Source organism: Schistocerca nitens, chromosome 1 (assembly GCF_023898315.1).
Source record: "Schistocerca nitens isolate TAMUIC-IGC-003100 chromosome 1, iqSchNite1.1, whole genome shotgun sequence".
Lineage (NCBI taxonomy): Eukaryota > Metazoa > Arthropoda > Insecta > Orthoptera > Acrididae > Schistocerca > Schistocerca nitens.
Window position 1 is genome coordinate 592,658,115 of NC_064614.1, and position 13,636 is coordinate 592,671,750.

At 42.1% G+C, this 13,636-nt stretch overlaps 1 protein-coding gene across 4 annotated transcripts in view; it reads left to right on the plus strand.

The window, feature by feature from the left end:
• The window catches only part of LOC126256014 (proton-coupled amino acid transporter-like protein pathetic), a 374,111-nt gene that overhangs the window by 172,505 nt on the left and 187,970 nt on the right, over window positions 1–13,636 (plus strand). For all 4 annotated transcript variants that reach the window (XM_049955447.1, XM_049955449.1, XM_049955450.1 and 1 more), the window contains one exon: window positions 2,206–2,261. In XM_049955447.1, the coding sequence (XP_049811404.1) occupies window positions 2,250–2,261 (12 nt within the window). In that variant the 5' untranslated portion in view covers window positions 2,206–2,249. The remainder of the gene's footprint in view (window positions 1–2,205; window positions 2,262–13,636) is intronic.

Genomic DNA, 13,636 nt, shown 5'->3' on the forward strand with positions numbered 1-13,636 from the left:
TAAACGTTCCTCCTGCTATTTGTATGACTTTCACTGATAATTTACGTTAGTATGCGTGTACAAAAGACCTGCCGCGTAACAGCAGAATGTAGAACACGCAATCCCCAAGAGCTAGGTTCAGATGTTGGTCGAGTCTTTTAGTTATCCAGAATTCACTAAATCACTCCAGGCGTATGCCGGAATTATTGTTTCAACAATGTGGCGCAGCGTTTGAGATACTGACCTCCCATTCGAGTGTGATGTGGTTTTTCAGACTCAGTTCAGGCGAATGGAATGGTGGTTTCCTCGAAACGGCCTCGACCTAAAGCCTTCCCCAACCTTAACCGGTCCTAGCTTGCGCTTCCATTCCTAATAACCTCATTATTGATGACACGTAAGCCTCCAATATTCCTTTCATTTGTCAATACTGAACTTATTGAATAGATATTTCTCATTAAAAACTGGTTCTGTTACTTTCAGCCCAGAGAAAACGATGTTCGTTTGTAAGCAAAAAATGATGGTGTTTGTTGCGCTTAAAATGGGGATCTCTTAATGTGGCTTTTGAATCAATCTCAGCTACATGCTATCCTTAGCTTACATGTTTCATCAAGTACAAAATGGTACTTTTTTCTCACCACAGCTCTTTGTACCGTCAGAAACGGTGTCATAACAAAGCCCAATTTAGGATATAAACATACATTTCCAAATGTGTTAGCGTTAATAAGATTATCAACGTATCTTTCCTGGGACTAAACTTAAAGTTGTCCTTAAGCCAAACGTTGGTTTGAACACCACATTGCTTCACTTGGCATTTTCCTGTTGGAGGTGGCATGTCCTCGCCTTCACGCAACCCTTCCGCTGCCTGCCTGCCACCCACGCAGTTAAATTATAATTTAGCGTGGTCTCCGAATCAGGGTGAAACTTGTAATTTCTTACTAAAAAACAAAAGTTGTAAAGTAATCGGAAGTTAGTTGCCAAAATAGTCACAAAGTCCTAAACTTATATAAGTAAAATACTTTAATATTCGGACTATTGACTGAGTAATGGGCGCTACTTTAAAACCGTATGCTCCAGATTTCCACAATTTCCTGTGTCTGTTGGCTTACTAAAGGAACCCGAGAGAATACCGAAACATATAAAGATTACTATGAAGCTCTACACTGCGAATGCACAATGGCATTAACGATTCATATATCAAAAATACATCAGCGACATAAAAATTTTAATTGAGACAGAAGACTGTTGAATTAACAGACTAAAATATAAGAAACTTGGTTCTACAGAGCAGGAACACATACCATTAATAAAAATGATGAATGAAGAATGTTTACAAAACCTTAAACAACGAAATAATATTAGTCAGTTATTGGAATTTCCAGTCGCTTGTTAGTATCATGAAGATATTCTTTGTCGATTGATGCCGAAGTATCGAACGCACTGGTTTGGACATATTTTTTTCCTTTTTTTTTAAACAATTTGAACGAAAAAATCAGCTTAAATGAGAGTCTATTTTTTAGCACTTTTATAAAGGTCATTCAGCGAAAGCAGAGAAAAACTGCTAAATCTTTAATGTGGTTTGCAAATGAAGCACACGTAAGTGTCCCTATATTCTACCGCTGACACAAACTAGCACTTCTGCCTGTAGTATACTCGTTGTATTACGCTAGCGCTGTGAATAAAATCTGTATTCCGGAGTAACGCAGACTTCATTGCTGTTTCTTGGTCTTAGCTGTGAATCTGAGTTAATCAAGGTAATAACGTTTCAGCCCGATATTTCAGTAGTTTTATGTGTTGATGGTGTAATACATGTGTCCGCGTTGGTGTCATTAGTTCATCAGTGATAGATCGTAAAGTTTTTTTTTTGGGGGGGTGGGGGAATATGAGTGTTAATGATTAGGCTAATTGTTCCTTGGAATGCATTTATGTTAAACCCATTATTCATGCTAGTAACATCCCCTTACGAGACAGAACTCAGTACATTCTGAGACCACAATAGAGTCGAATGATGGAATTCAAAACTGTGTTCCATCTTCCCCGTGTTGCGGTTCACACACTCTGTTGCGGAAATACTTAAAACGCAGAGAAAATAAATGACCTTCAAAAATATCACGTACCTTTCGGTTCACATGTCTTTCAACAGCTTTTACAATGTTATCTGCTAGATATAATTGATAATTAGTTAATTTCCTAAACCAATAACTAACATTATTCTTCTTCCTATTTCAGAACCTGTAATTCATCACTGAAGGTCATTTAAACACCGCTTCAGCATGGACAAAGAGGTGAGTTTTTATTTGTTACATTATCTAACATCCATGTCTATATACGTACTCCACAAGCAAGTGTACAGCGCGTGGCGGAGGGTACCCTGTGCCACTACAGTCATTTCCTTTCCTGTTACACTCGCAAATAGAGCGAGGGAAAAAGACTGTCTATATGCCTCCGTAAGGGCCTATTTTCTCGTACCTTACCGTCTTGGTCCTTACTCGCTACGTATGTCGCTGGCAGTAGAATCGCTCGGCAATCAGCTTCAAATGCCGGTTCTCTAAATTTTCTCAACAGTGTTTCTCGAAAAGAACGTCGCTTTCCCTCCAGGGTTTCCTATCTGAGTTCCCGAAGCATCTCCGTAACACTTACATGTTGTTCGAACCTACCGGTAACGGATCTAGCAGTCCGCCTCTGAATTGCTTCGATGTCTTCCTTCAAACCGACCTAGTACAGATCCCAAACACTCGAGCAGTACTCAAGAATAGGTTGCGTCAGAGTCCTATACGCGGTCTCCTTTACAGGTGAACCATTCGTTCCTAAAATTATCCCAATGAACCTAAATCGACCATTCGCCTTCCCTACCACAGTTATCATATGCTCGCTACATTTCATATCCTTCGTGAAACTTGGAATACTGATCCTTACTACGAGAAATGTGCTGATAGACTGAAGTTTCGAAAAAAATGAACGGCGCTGTCGACATCCAGAATATAAAAAATAACAGAGTCCGTCTCCGATTGGATGAGGACGGGAAGGGCTTCGATCGAGGTCTTATTTTAAGGGGCCATCCGGGCATTTGCGTGAAGAGACTCGGTTCAATGGCTTGATGGGATGAGTCTGTTGGACGAGAATGGAAAACTCATGGTACGACTTCGGGTTCTCTGTACGGTTGTAATCTGCCAGGAAGCCTAGTTTGTCAATTGAACAAAAACAAAAGTTACCATCAGTAATGTTCAACATACGTCAATTTCATTGTCGTCTTTGAAGAAGACTAAAAAATCTAGGTGCGACTTTTGCCAGTTCTTATTGACTCACAACGTGCACTAACTGAGATAGTAAGGTAGTGTGTAAGATGAAACTGTGGGTCGCTGTATGCAAGGCGGTATTCTTAAATTTACGTTTTTAAAACTCTTCCTTTCACAAAACACAATATTTTTTTCCTTTGTTTAAATCCTTACGCAAACATGTTAGGACGTCTATGAGTCATCTTCGTAAGACTCGTTTTATTTCTGAAACTACATTAATTTTAAAGATGGGATTTTACAGGCTGGACTGCATTTACGCGTTTTCTGTCTTGACAGTTTGTCATGTTTTCCGTGGTGGTTTTCTTTGTGGGTTATAATTATATTCACTGTTTTCAACACTTTTTGCTTCAAACTCACCTGATATCCCAAGTTTATATACAGGAAAACGATATTTAGCACTATTTGTCTCGCCACTTATGTTAACCGCTGAAGATTACACGTAGATGTCCATACATTTTTATATTTATGTTTAGATTACTAGCCTTTTCGCCATTGCTTTGCCCATATATGCGTTTGAGACTTGTATTGAATACACCTCCTCGTCCCCCTGTCTGTGTCTCTCTCTTCCTCCCTCCGTCTGACCACCTCATCCTCCCACCTTTCTCTGTCACCTCCTCCTCCTCACGCTCTCTGTCTTTTCATTTATTTATTTATTTACGTGTCTACTTCCGTAGGACCAAATTGAGGAGCAAATCTTCAAGGTCACGGAACGTGTCACTACATGAAATTACAAAAAAGTAATAACAGATAAAATAAAATGTTTATGAACCCAAAAGAAGTCAAGCCACAAGTAAACGCAATCAACAATATAACATAAGAATCAATTTAATTTTTCAAGGAACTCCTCAACAGAATAGATGGAGTGACCCATGACGCAACTCTTCAGTTTCGATTTGAAAACGCATGAATTACTGCAAAGATTTTTGAATTCTTGTGGTAGCTTATTGAAAATGGATGCAGCAGTATACTGCACATCTTTCTGCAGCACGAGAGTTAAGGAAGTGCGATCCAAATGCAGATTCTATTTATGCTGAGAATTAACTGAGTGAAAGCTGCTAATTCTCGGAAATAAGCTTATATTGTTAACAAGAAATGACAGTAAATAATATATATATTAAGAGACCAATGTCAAAATACCCATGGGTCGACAAGAGGTTCGCGAACTTAACACCACTTATTGCCCGAACTGCCGTTTCTGAGCCAAAAATATCCTTTTAGAATGGGAAGAGTTACCCCAAAATATAATACCATACGACATAAGCAAAGATGACTAATTTTCGTGCCGAACTATAACTTACTTCAGATACCGTTCGAATAGTAAAAATGGCAGCATTAAGTTTTTGAAAAAGATCCTGAACGTGGGCTTTCCACGACAGTTTACTATCTATCTGAACACTTACAAATTTCAACTGTTCTGTTTCATTAATCATATGCCCATTCTGTGACATTAAAACGTCGGATTTTGTTGAATCGTGTGGTAGAAACTGTAAAAATTGAGTCTTACTGTGATTTAGCGTTAGTTTATTTTCTATAAGCTATGAACTTACGTTATGAACTACACTATTTGAAACCGAGCCAATGTGGTACACAACATCCATTACTACCAAGCTAGTGTCATCAAGAAACAGAAATACTTTAGAATTACCCGTAATACTAGAGGGCATATCATTTATATAAGTAAGGAATAGGAGTGGCCCCTACGCTGATCCCTGGGACCCCCTCCCCCCCCCCCCCCCAAATTGATCGTGCCGCACTCAGACCCCACATCACAGCCATTCTCAACACTGTGAATAATGACATTTTGCTGTCTGTTGTTAAAGTAAGAATTTAACCAATTGTGAGCTACTCCCTGTATTCTGTAATGGTCCAACTTCTGAAGCAATATTTTGTGGTTAACACAATCAAACCCCTTAGTTAAATCAAAAAATATGCCTAGCGTTCGAAACCTTTTGTTTAACCGTCTAGTACAGAGAAAAGAGAATATAGCCTTTTCAGTTGTTAAACCACTTCTAAAGCCGAATTATACATATGATAGCGAATTATGTGATATAAAATGATCAATTATCCTTACATAACAGCCTTTAGAATAACTTTAGCAAACACAGATGGCATAGAAATAGGTCTAAAATCGTCTACATTATCTCCTTCTCCCTTCTTATAAAGCGGCTTTATTAATGAGTACTTTAATCGTTCAGGAAACCGCCCATTCTTAAAGGAAAAACTGACTTTATATCGTCGACCTTGTGCTGCTGACCAGACACTTCCTTCACAACTGACCATGTGATCTTAATTTTCTCCTGTGAATAAGCTATTCTATTTGCGTAACACATACTCTTTGCCTTCCTAATAACATTTTAAGCACATTTCAGTACTGTTTGTAATGGGCTACTGTAGCTTGATTGTGAGTACTTCTAACATTTTGATATAATTCCCGCATTGTTCTAAATGACATCCTTAACCCACTAGTCAGCCACCCAGGCTGCCTTTTACTGCTAGTACGCCGTTTAGAACGTTCTAATGGAAAGCAACTCTCAAAGAGAGATCGGCACTATAAACACCCTACCACTCTTGTTCCTTAACGAGGTTTAAAAAGCTCTCCATTGCCGTTGGATCAGCTTTCTTACATAGGTTGTAATTATAAGTGACATTTGTTTGAGTAAAAAAGCCTTTTAGTGTTAAAATTTGTGCATTGTGGTCTGAAAGGCCATTCATCCTCTTACTAACAGGATGCCCATTTAGTAATGAAGAATGAATAAAAATATTGTCTATGGCTGTGCTACTGTTACCCTGCACAATAGTTGGAAATGTTATCTGCATCGGATCATATGAGTTTAGGAGATCTACCAAAATCCTTCTTCTTGCGCAATCATATACAAAATTAACATTGAAGTCACCACATATAACTAATTTTTGGTACTGCCTATAAAATGAACCAAGAACCCTCTCTAGCTTGAGCAGAAATGCTCTGAAGTCAGAGTTAGGGGACCTATAAACAACAACAATTAGAAGTCTAATTTCACTAAATTCAGCTGCCCCTGCACAACATTCAAATATCTGTTCAGTGCAGTGCCGTGATAGATCTATGGACTCAAACGGAATACTGTTTTTTACATACATAGCCACTCCCCCACTCTGCAAGGAACTCTTTAAAAAACAGCCAGCAAATCTGTATCCTGGTAAAGGAAGCCTCTGAATTGTCAAATTATTTAAGTGGTGCTCTGATATACCAATAATGTCAGAGTCAACATCTATAAGCGGTTCACTAACTTTATCTCTTATATTCTGATGAAATATGCTAATTCCTTCTCTACTTGGAAACGCGACGTCCTCTGAAGGTCATTTCTTAGTTAGAGGGACTTCCTTTAAGCAGTTATACCTATCAGCTGCCTTCAGTCTAAAAAAGGTTCAGCTCTAACACCAACTACTACAGGAATTTTTCCTCCCCCCTCTCTTTGTCAGTTTCCTCCACCCCCTTTCTCTAACCATATCTTCCTCTCCACTTTCTCTGACCATATCCTCCTACTCCTCTCTGTTTCCATCTCTGTCTCGCCCTCTTCCTTTTCCATCTGCCCACTACCCTTCTATACCTTCCACCTTCCTCATGCATCTCTCGCTCCTCCACTTTCTATGTGCATTTCTCCTCCCCCTTACTCTGTTCACCCTGTCCTCTACCCTTTTCAACCTGTCCCCAGCCATGCTGTTCAGCATATACATTTCAGTAACGCAGGCAGATACTACTACAACACGCCTGTCATGCAGGCAGACTTCACATCAGGGGCTTGGAAATCATTTATTTGTCGCCGATACACAGACTGTCGTACAAACCAGGACGGCTCTATTCCAACTCAACACACCCGTAATGCAGAGCAGCCTATATGTGAGGCTCTGGAAAACTATCTTGCTCTGACATGTGGGCTGCCCTGGAAAGCAGGTTGAGCTGGCAGGCTGATACTGTTCCCACACAATATGCATGCCATGTAGGCAAGCATGTATGCTAGTAAAACATGTTCTTGCCTGTATCTCTGCTCCTATTGGAGCTAGGAGGTTACAAAACCCACACTGCTGATACTCATGTGCCAAATTTAGTTGATATCGATCTACAGGTTTACATTTTAAAGGTGTCCAAAATTAAAGCGACAAACGGAAATTTTGCAAGGCTCCTTTTTTTGCCTCAGAACAGTATAAACAGGTGTTAGTAAAGTAGAAAAAATGAAAAGAATATAGAATATAATCAGCTGCAACATGCATAACGGTGGACAAAAATGTTCTTCGTTTTTTTCCACCTTAACGGATTTTCACACACATTCTGAAAACTGGTTAATGTGCTCAGTTTGGGGTGTGGCCACCTCTGGCAACAGTACAGGCCTGACAACGATGGGACATGCTCTATATGATGTCATCAATGTCATGTTGAGGCAGTAACGTCCATTCTTCCTGCAACACTGCGTGCAAGTCTTGGAGAGTGGTTGGTGGATGCTGACGTGGTGCAACCCGTCTCCCTAGTGCATCCCAGACATTCTCTATGGGATTCATGTGCGCAGTATCTTCCGTTTCCAAAATAACATCAACCACCTGTGCTCTATGAGGTCGAGCATTATCGCCCATTAAAACGAAGTCTGGGCCTGCAACACCTCGCAACAACTTTGCGTGAGATCCCAAGATCTCCTCACTGTACCTGACAGCAGTTAAATCTTGCTGATTCACCCATACGATTTCATGAAGAAGTGGTCGAGTGGTGAACATAATTCCTGCCCACACCATTAGTGATCCTCCACGATATCGGTCTCTTTCCACAATGTTTGGGACCTGAAATCATGTTTCACGGGCGTGTGTGCGAATCCTCGAGAATCACTCTCCAGACCAAATTGGGACTCAGCCTTGAAAAGAACATTGGCCCACCATTCGACCGTCCAGGTGGCATGTTGATGGCTGCACGCTAGACGTTCCCTTCTGTGAAGACGCGCCAGAGGTAAACAACAGCAAGTCTCCAACAGTAAAAGCAACTCTGCTGAAGCCTTCTGTACACCGTTCGCCTACATACAACACATCCAGGGGATGCTGCGAGATCAGATGCCAGTTGCACTGCAGTACTAAGGCCTTGCCATCGTGCCCTTACAGCCAAATAACGGTCCACTGTTTCTGATGTCACACGTGTTCGGCCCTGTCCTGGTCTCCAGGATACAGTTTCGGTCTCTATAAACTGTCGCCTCATCCGAGAAACAGCAGAATGATACACATTAATCCATCGGGCCACATCAGTTTGCGACTCTCCTGCTTCCATTCTTCCTATGGCCCTCAGCTGCAGAGAGTCTGTAGGCGTCTTCTTTGTGCCGTACTGCACTGTCTGTGACTGTGTATGTGGTGTCACCGCCAGACACCACACTTGCTAGGTGGTAGCTTAAATCGGCCGCGGTCCATTAGTACATGTCGGACCCGCGTGTCGCCACTGTCAGGATCGCAGACCGAGCGCCACCACACGGCAGGTCTCGAGAGACTTACTAGCACTCGCCCCAGTTGTACGACGACGTTGCTAGCGACTACACTGACGAAGCCTTTCTCTCATTTGCCGAGAGACAGTTAGAATAGCCTTCAGCTAAGTTAATGGCTACGACCTAGCAAGGCGCCATTAGCCTTAGATAGCTTGTTTCTAAAGAGTCTCACTTGTATCGCCACAATCTCCAGATGGCTCATCAAGAACGATGTATACAATGAGGGATTAAAAGTTAAGTATTCAAGGAGCTACGTACTTTTCTTTATAGCATTCATTACGAATCCTGTTTCAGACCTCACTCCATCCTTCGTGAGTTAGCGCGTGCATCTTGGCCGCCTCTTTCAGTTAGTGTGCGTAGTGTTGGCAAGTCTGCCGACACTACAGTGTACACAGCGATTGCGGATGTGGGGCTACCCTGCAAACACTACCCTGCATGATGGGTGCCCTGACGTCATTGCTGCCGGCCGACCGAAGTCGCCGCGCGGTTCTGGCGCTGCAGTCTGGAACTGCGAGACCGCTACGGTCGCAGGTTCGAATCCTGCCTCGGGCATGGATGTGTGTGATGTCCTTAGGTTAGTTAGGTTTAACTAGTTCTAAGTTCTAGGGGACTAATGACCTCAGCAGTTGAGTCCCATAGTGCTCAGAGCCATTTGAACCATTTGTCATTGCTGCCGTGGTTGTCTGTTGTTCGAAGTGCCTTCTTCTGTGCAGAAAACGATCGTAATGCCATTTGTTGACGGTTTGTATCATTATGTCGTGAATTAGACACAGGACGGGGAAATAACAGTTTGTTTCTTACATAAATCTTCCTGATATGGAGAAGGTCGAGTTCTGAGTATGCAAATTCCATTTGAAACATGAAACAGCAGTAACAAAAACTTCCAACGACACGATATTCAGTGTTTCCCACTCGTGCCATTGTTTATGGTACTACGAAACGTCAACAGTATGTAATGAAAAAAGTCTAATGTGCAACTGTTTCTCCTTGCGTTGTTTTCAAAAACATGCAGCAGTCACAGAAACCAGGAAATTATGTCCTAATATGTTCCCAGAGCTTTGTCTAACGGAACGGAAATATATGAGATTACTGGTAAATAAACATTTTTCGATGCTTTCATTCCTTCATAGTTTTCCAGGATGGAATATGCCTCTGTTTTGAATATTTCGAATATTTGATTTTTGCAGTTTGTCCGTCATATTTCTGTAATAAGCACGTTAAAAATTATGTTCCACTTGACAATACTGGTTTAGTATTATTATATCACTAAAGCTTGCCCAACGTATCCCACTCTCTTATCCATCCCGTGTCTACATGTTTTAAAAATGTATAAATACAGTATACAAATAATAAAATAATTCATTGTAGTACAAATCTAACTGAAAACTTGTTTACGTACAATATTTTTAGTTCCATCTTCTGGTGCAAGAGCGAATAAATTCTTGCATGAACACACTCTTGAGAAAGCAACATAATGAACTCGTGAGAGAAACATCGTTCGTTTTTGTTTATTTATATTTGTACCCCTCCTCCCCCCTCGCTGTCTTCATTGGCACACCACCCTTATAAAAAGGGAGAAATGTCATCACAGCTGTCACAAGACTGTTTAGCAACCTCAAAACCTTCGAATATGACACTAATGTTAGTTCTTCCCGATTATTTCTACGAGTCTTCTCCTTCTCACTTTTACACCACTCCCAACAGTGCTGGGGCTATCCTATACACACACTATTTTCTCTAGACAGTAATTCACTTTTGTACTAAGTTTGATTGAAATTCCTCCTGGAGCTTCAGCCTTAAGTTTACATGTTACCACTTCCTGCCCCTAAACCCAACCCTATTCCCAAGAGTGCTACTGGTGTGCTAGCCCCACGGTGTTTTTTTCCGTATAGTAAGCCATATGAGTATTAAATGTGGTTGAAATTGCTCAAATCATTCCAGAATCATGCCCAACACGTCACCCTTCCTATCTGCCCCCCACCTCTATGGGTTAAATCTCATTGGGACCGACACCAATCAACCCAGCAATCCGCAAACCTATGTATGCGACACTACTATAACTTTTCCTTTTGATTATTTTTATGTGCCACTTCCGTCACATCCCCATTCCTTGTAGAGCAAGGAGTGTTTTACTCTCACAGGACATTTTTCCAGACAGAATGTTATATGTGCGCTAGGTTCGATTGACAGTGTGCGTAGCATTCCAGAGACTTGGTTCCTTGTTACCTCTTTCCCATCCTCGCCCCAAACAAATAAGGTTGTTACATGTGACTCACTTCACAGTGGTGGTCATCTGGTACGAAGTCATAAGTGTAACAAACTTGCGTTAAATTGCTGAAGGCATTCCAGAGCTGTGCTGCAGAAGACAAACACACACACACACACACACATACACACCGACGCTTACCTGCTTACATACAATTAGTTACTTATAAATTCAAATCGCCGCCGATTTCAGACAACAGATATACTAAACGTTTAGTAACCATTTTTTTAGGGGGGGGGGAGCAGGTAATAGTTCTTTCTAGCGTACACTAAAGGCGTAGACTGTCTGAGTTGACGTGTCCCTCCTTTAATTCGACTAAGTTCAAACAAGTGCACAAAGTAAACAAACTTTCAGCTGAGATGCGTCTTCTCGTCTCTTAGGCATTGTGCAGGAGGAATTTTCGCCTCCGCTGGTAGGTTCCCCAGACCGTCTGAAGCACTTCCTGTAACCCAGGATAGGCGCGGCAGTTGTCTGTCAGCTTCACACTTCGTTAGACAGTAATTACACTTAATTTCTCGGCAGACGCATTTCCAACAAACAGAACACGTTAACGTAATGGCGCTCCATGTCAATGACCGAGACATATGGCTGAATCCTCGACCAACTACCGAAGCAATCAAAGTGCATAGCTGACAAGTTCCTGTGCCTAATCTGCTGATAAGAAACTTACAAGAATGGAACAAAACGGTATTCAGTTGATACTACAGAACTATTCATTTGATGCTCTTTTGCTGTATTTTTTCATGTACTACTCGGCGAATTAGTGAATGTAATGCAGTTGATAAGCAATTGGTTTTTCCACCAGTCTCTACAAAACTAACAGACACCTTTCCTTCTTTCCTCTCTTCTTCTCTTTCCTCCATTCCTTTCATTTCCAAAACTTTGGCTAGGAATCCACACATAAACAGTCGTAAACCCATGTCACCCTGTCAAACATCTCCACACAAAATCCGTAACATCGTGCATGGAGCAGAACCTCCGGGTTGTCAGTACTGCATCTCTCTGTAGTTTTATCTCTGGAGAGTAGCAGCAAGGACGATGTACCTCCTGTGAGTAGCAAATGCCACTTACTCCTTACCTGCCGAGTTTGCTGGTTTCTGAGGTTCTACAGTCCAAAAATGGCTCTGAGCACTATGGGACTCAACTGCTGTGGTCATAAGTCCCCTAGAACTTAGAACTACTTAAACCTAACTAACCTAAGGACAGCACACAACACCCAGCCATCACGAGGCAGAGAAAATCCCTGACCCCGCCGGGAATCGAACCCGGGAACCCGGGCGTGGGAAGCGAGAACGCTACCGCACGACCACGAGATGCGGGCTAGGTTCTACAGTCGTGTATATAAATTTCATAATGTTGTCATGTGGACTCAGGACATATAGGGTTCAGTCTGAGGTTGGTAGTAAAATTTATGGAATACTTTAGTAAATAATTATTGTTTTGCGCATGAAGTGGGATTCATTTTAGGCAATGTTCTGTGTATCAGAAGTGTCAAGTTGCACTACAGTTTGGTTTGATCAGTAAATAACTGGTAGGACGAACCGGCCACCAGTTGGAAGAGCGCAAGGAAATAAAATACCTCCCCCAGCAGGACTATGCCTAGTGAAGCACTGTTACCCATGTCCGAAAGAACAGAACCACAAATTCACATAGTTCATTCGCCTCGCTGGGCAATGAACAATCTTCAGTGCGGGTGCACATTTACATTCGACCTCCAGCAGGAGTCTAAAATTAGCGAGCATGGACGACATGGACGGGGACCGCGGGTAAGTGGCTCTAGGTGGGGTTGTGCGTCGGCTGGGGAGCTGCCGAGACAGTCTGCGCATTTGCGATCAACTGTGTCCGGGTGCCGCAGTGCTTAACGCAACTGCCCAGTAAGCAGGAGATCCCAGGTTCGAGTCCCGGTCCGGCACACATTTTCACTCGACGTCGCTGATTCTACACAAAGTCCCGATGCGCAACTGATATGAACTACTTAAACCTAACCAACCTAAGGACATCACACAACACCCAGTCATCACGAGGCAGAGAAAATCCCTGACCCCGCCGGGAATCGAACCCGGGAACCCGGGCGTGGGAGCTACAGCTGTGCTCTACCCTTCCGAAACGAGCTGCCAGGCGCACGGGTTTTTTAGTTAGTGCGCCAGTTGTTTCGACTCAAAGCAGACATTGCTCGCAGATCGGAAATCAACATCCACCGCATAGTTCGCCTATACGTATCAGATACTTGTCTCTGTTGCATATGGACTTGAACTCCAAAAAAACTCTATTTGGGTAACACGCTTTAATGTTCGTTTAAAAAATCTGAATATGTAAGCAAAATTTAACACTGCTTAATGGTAGTTAGTAAATGTTCACGATCTTAACAACCGTCGACACTATAATAACCAACAAACCCAAAGAAAATTTATCAAGTAGAAAACGAAAGCCGGCCGTTGTCGTCGAACGGTTCTAGGCGCTTCAGTCCAGAACCGCGCTGCTGCTACTGTCGCAGGTTCGAATCCAGCCTCGGGCATGGATGTGTGTGATGTCCTTAGGTTAGTTAGGTTTAAGTAGTTCTAAGTCTGGGGGACTGATGACCTTAGATGTTAAGTCCCTTAATGCCCGGA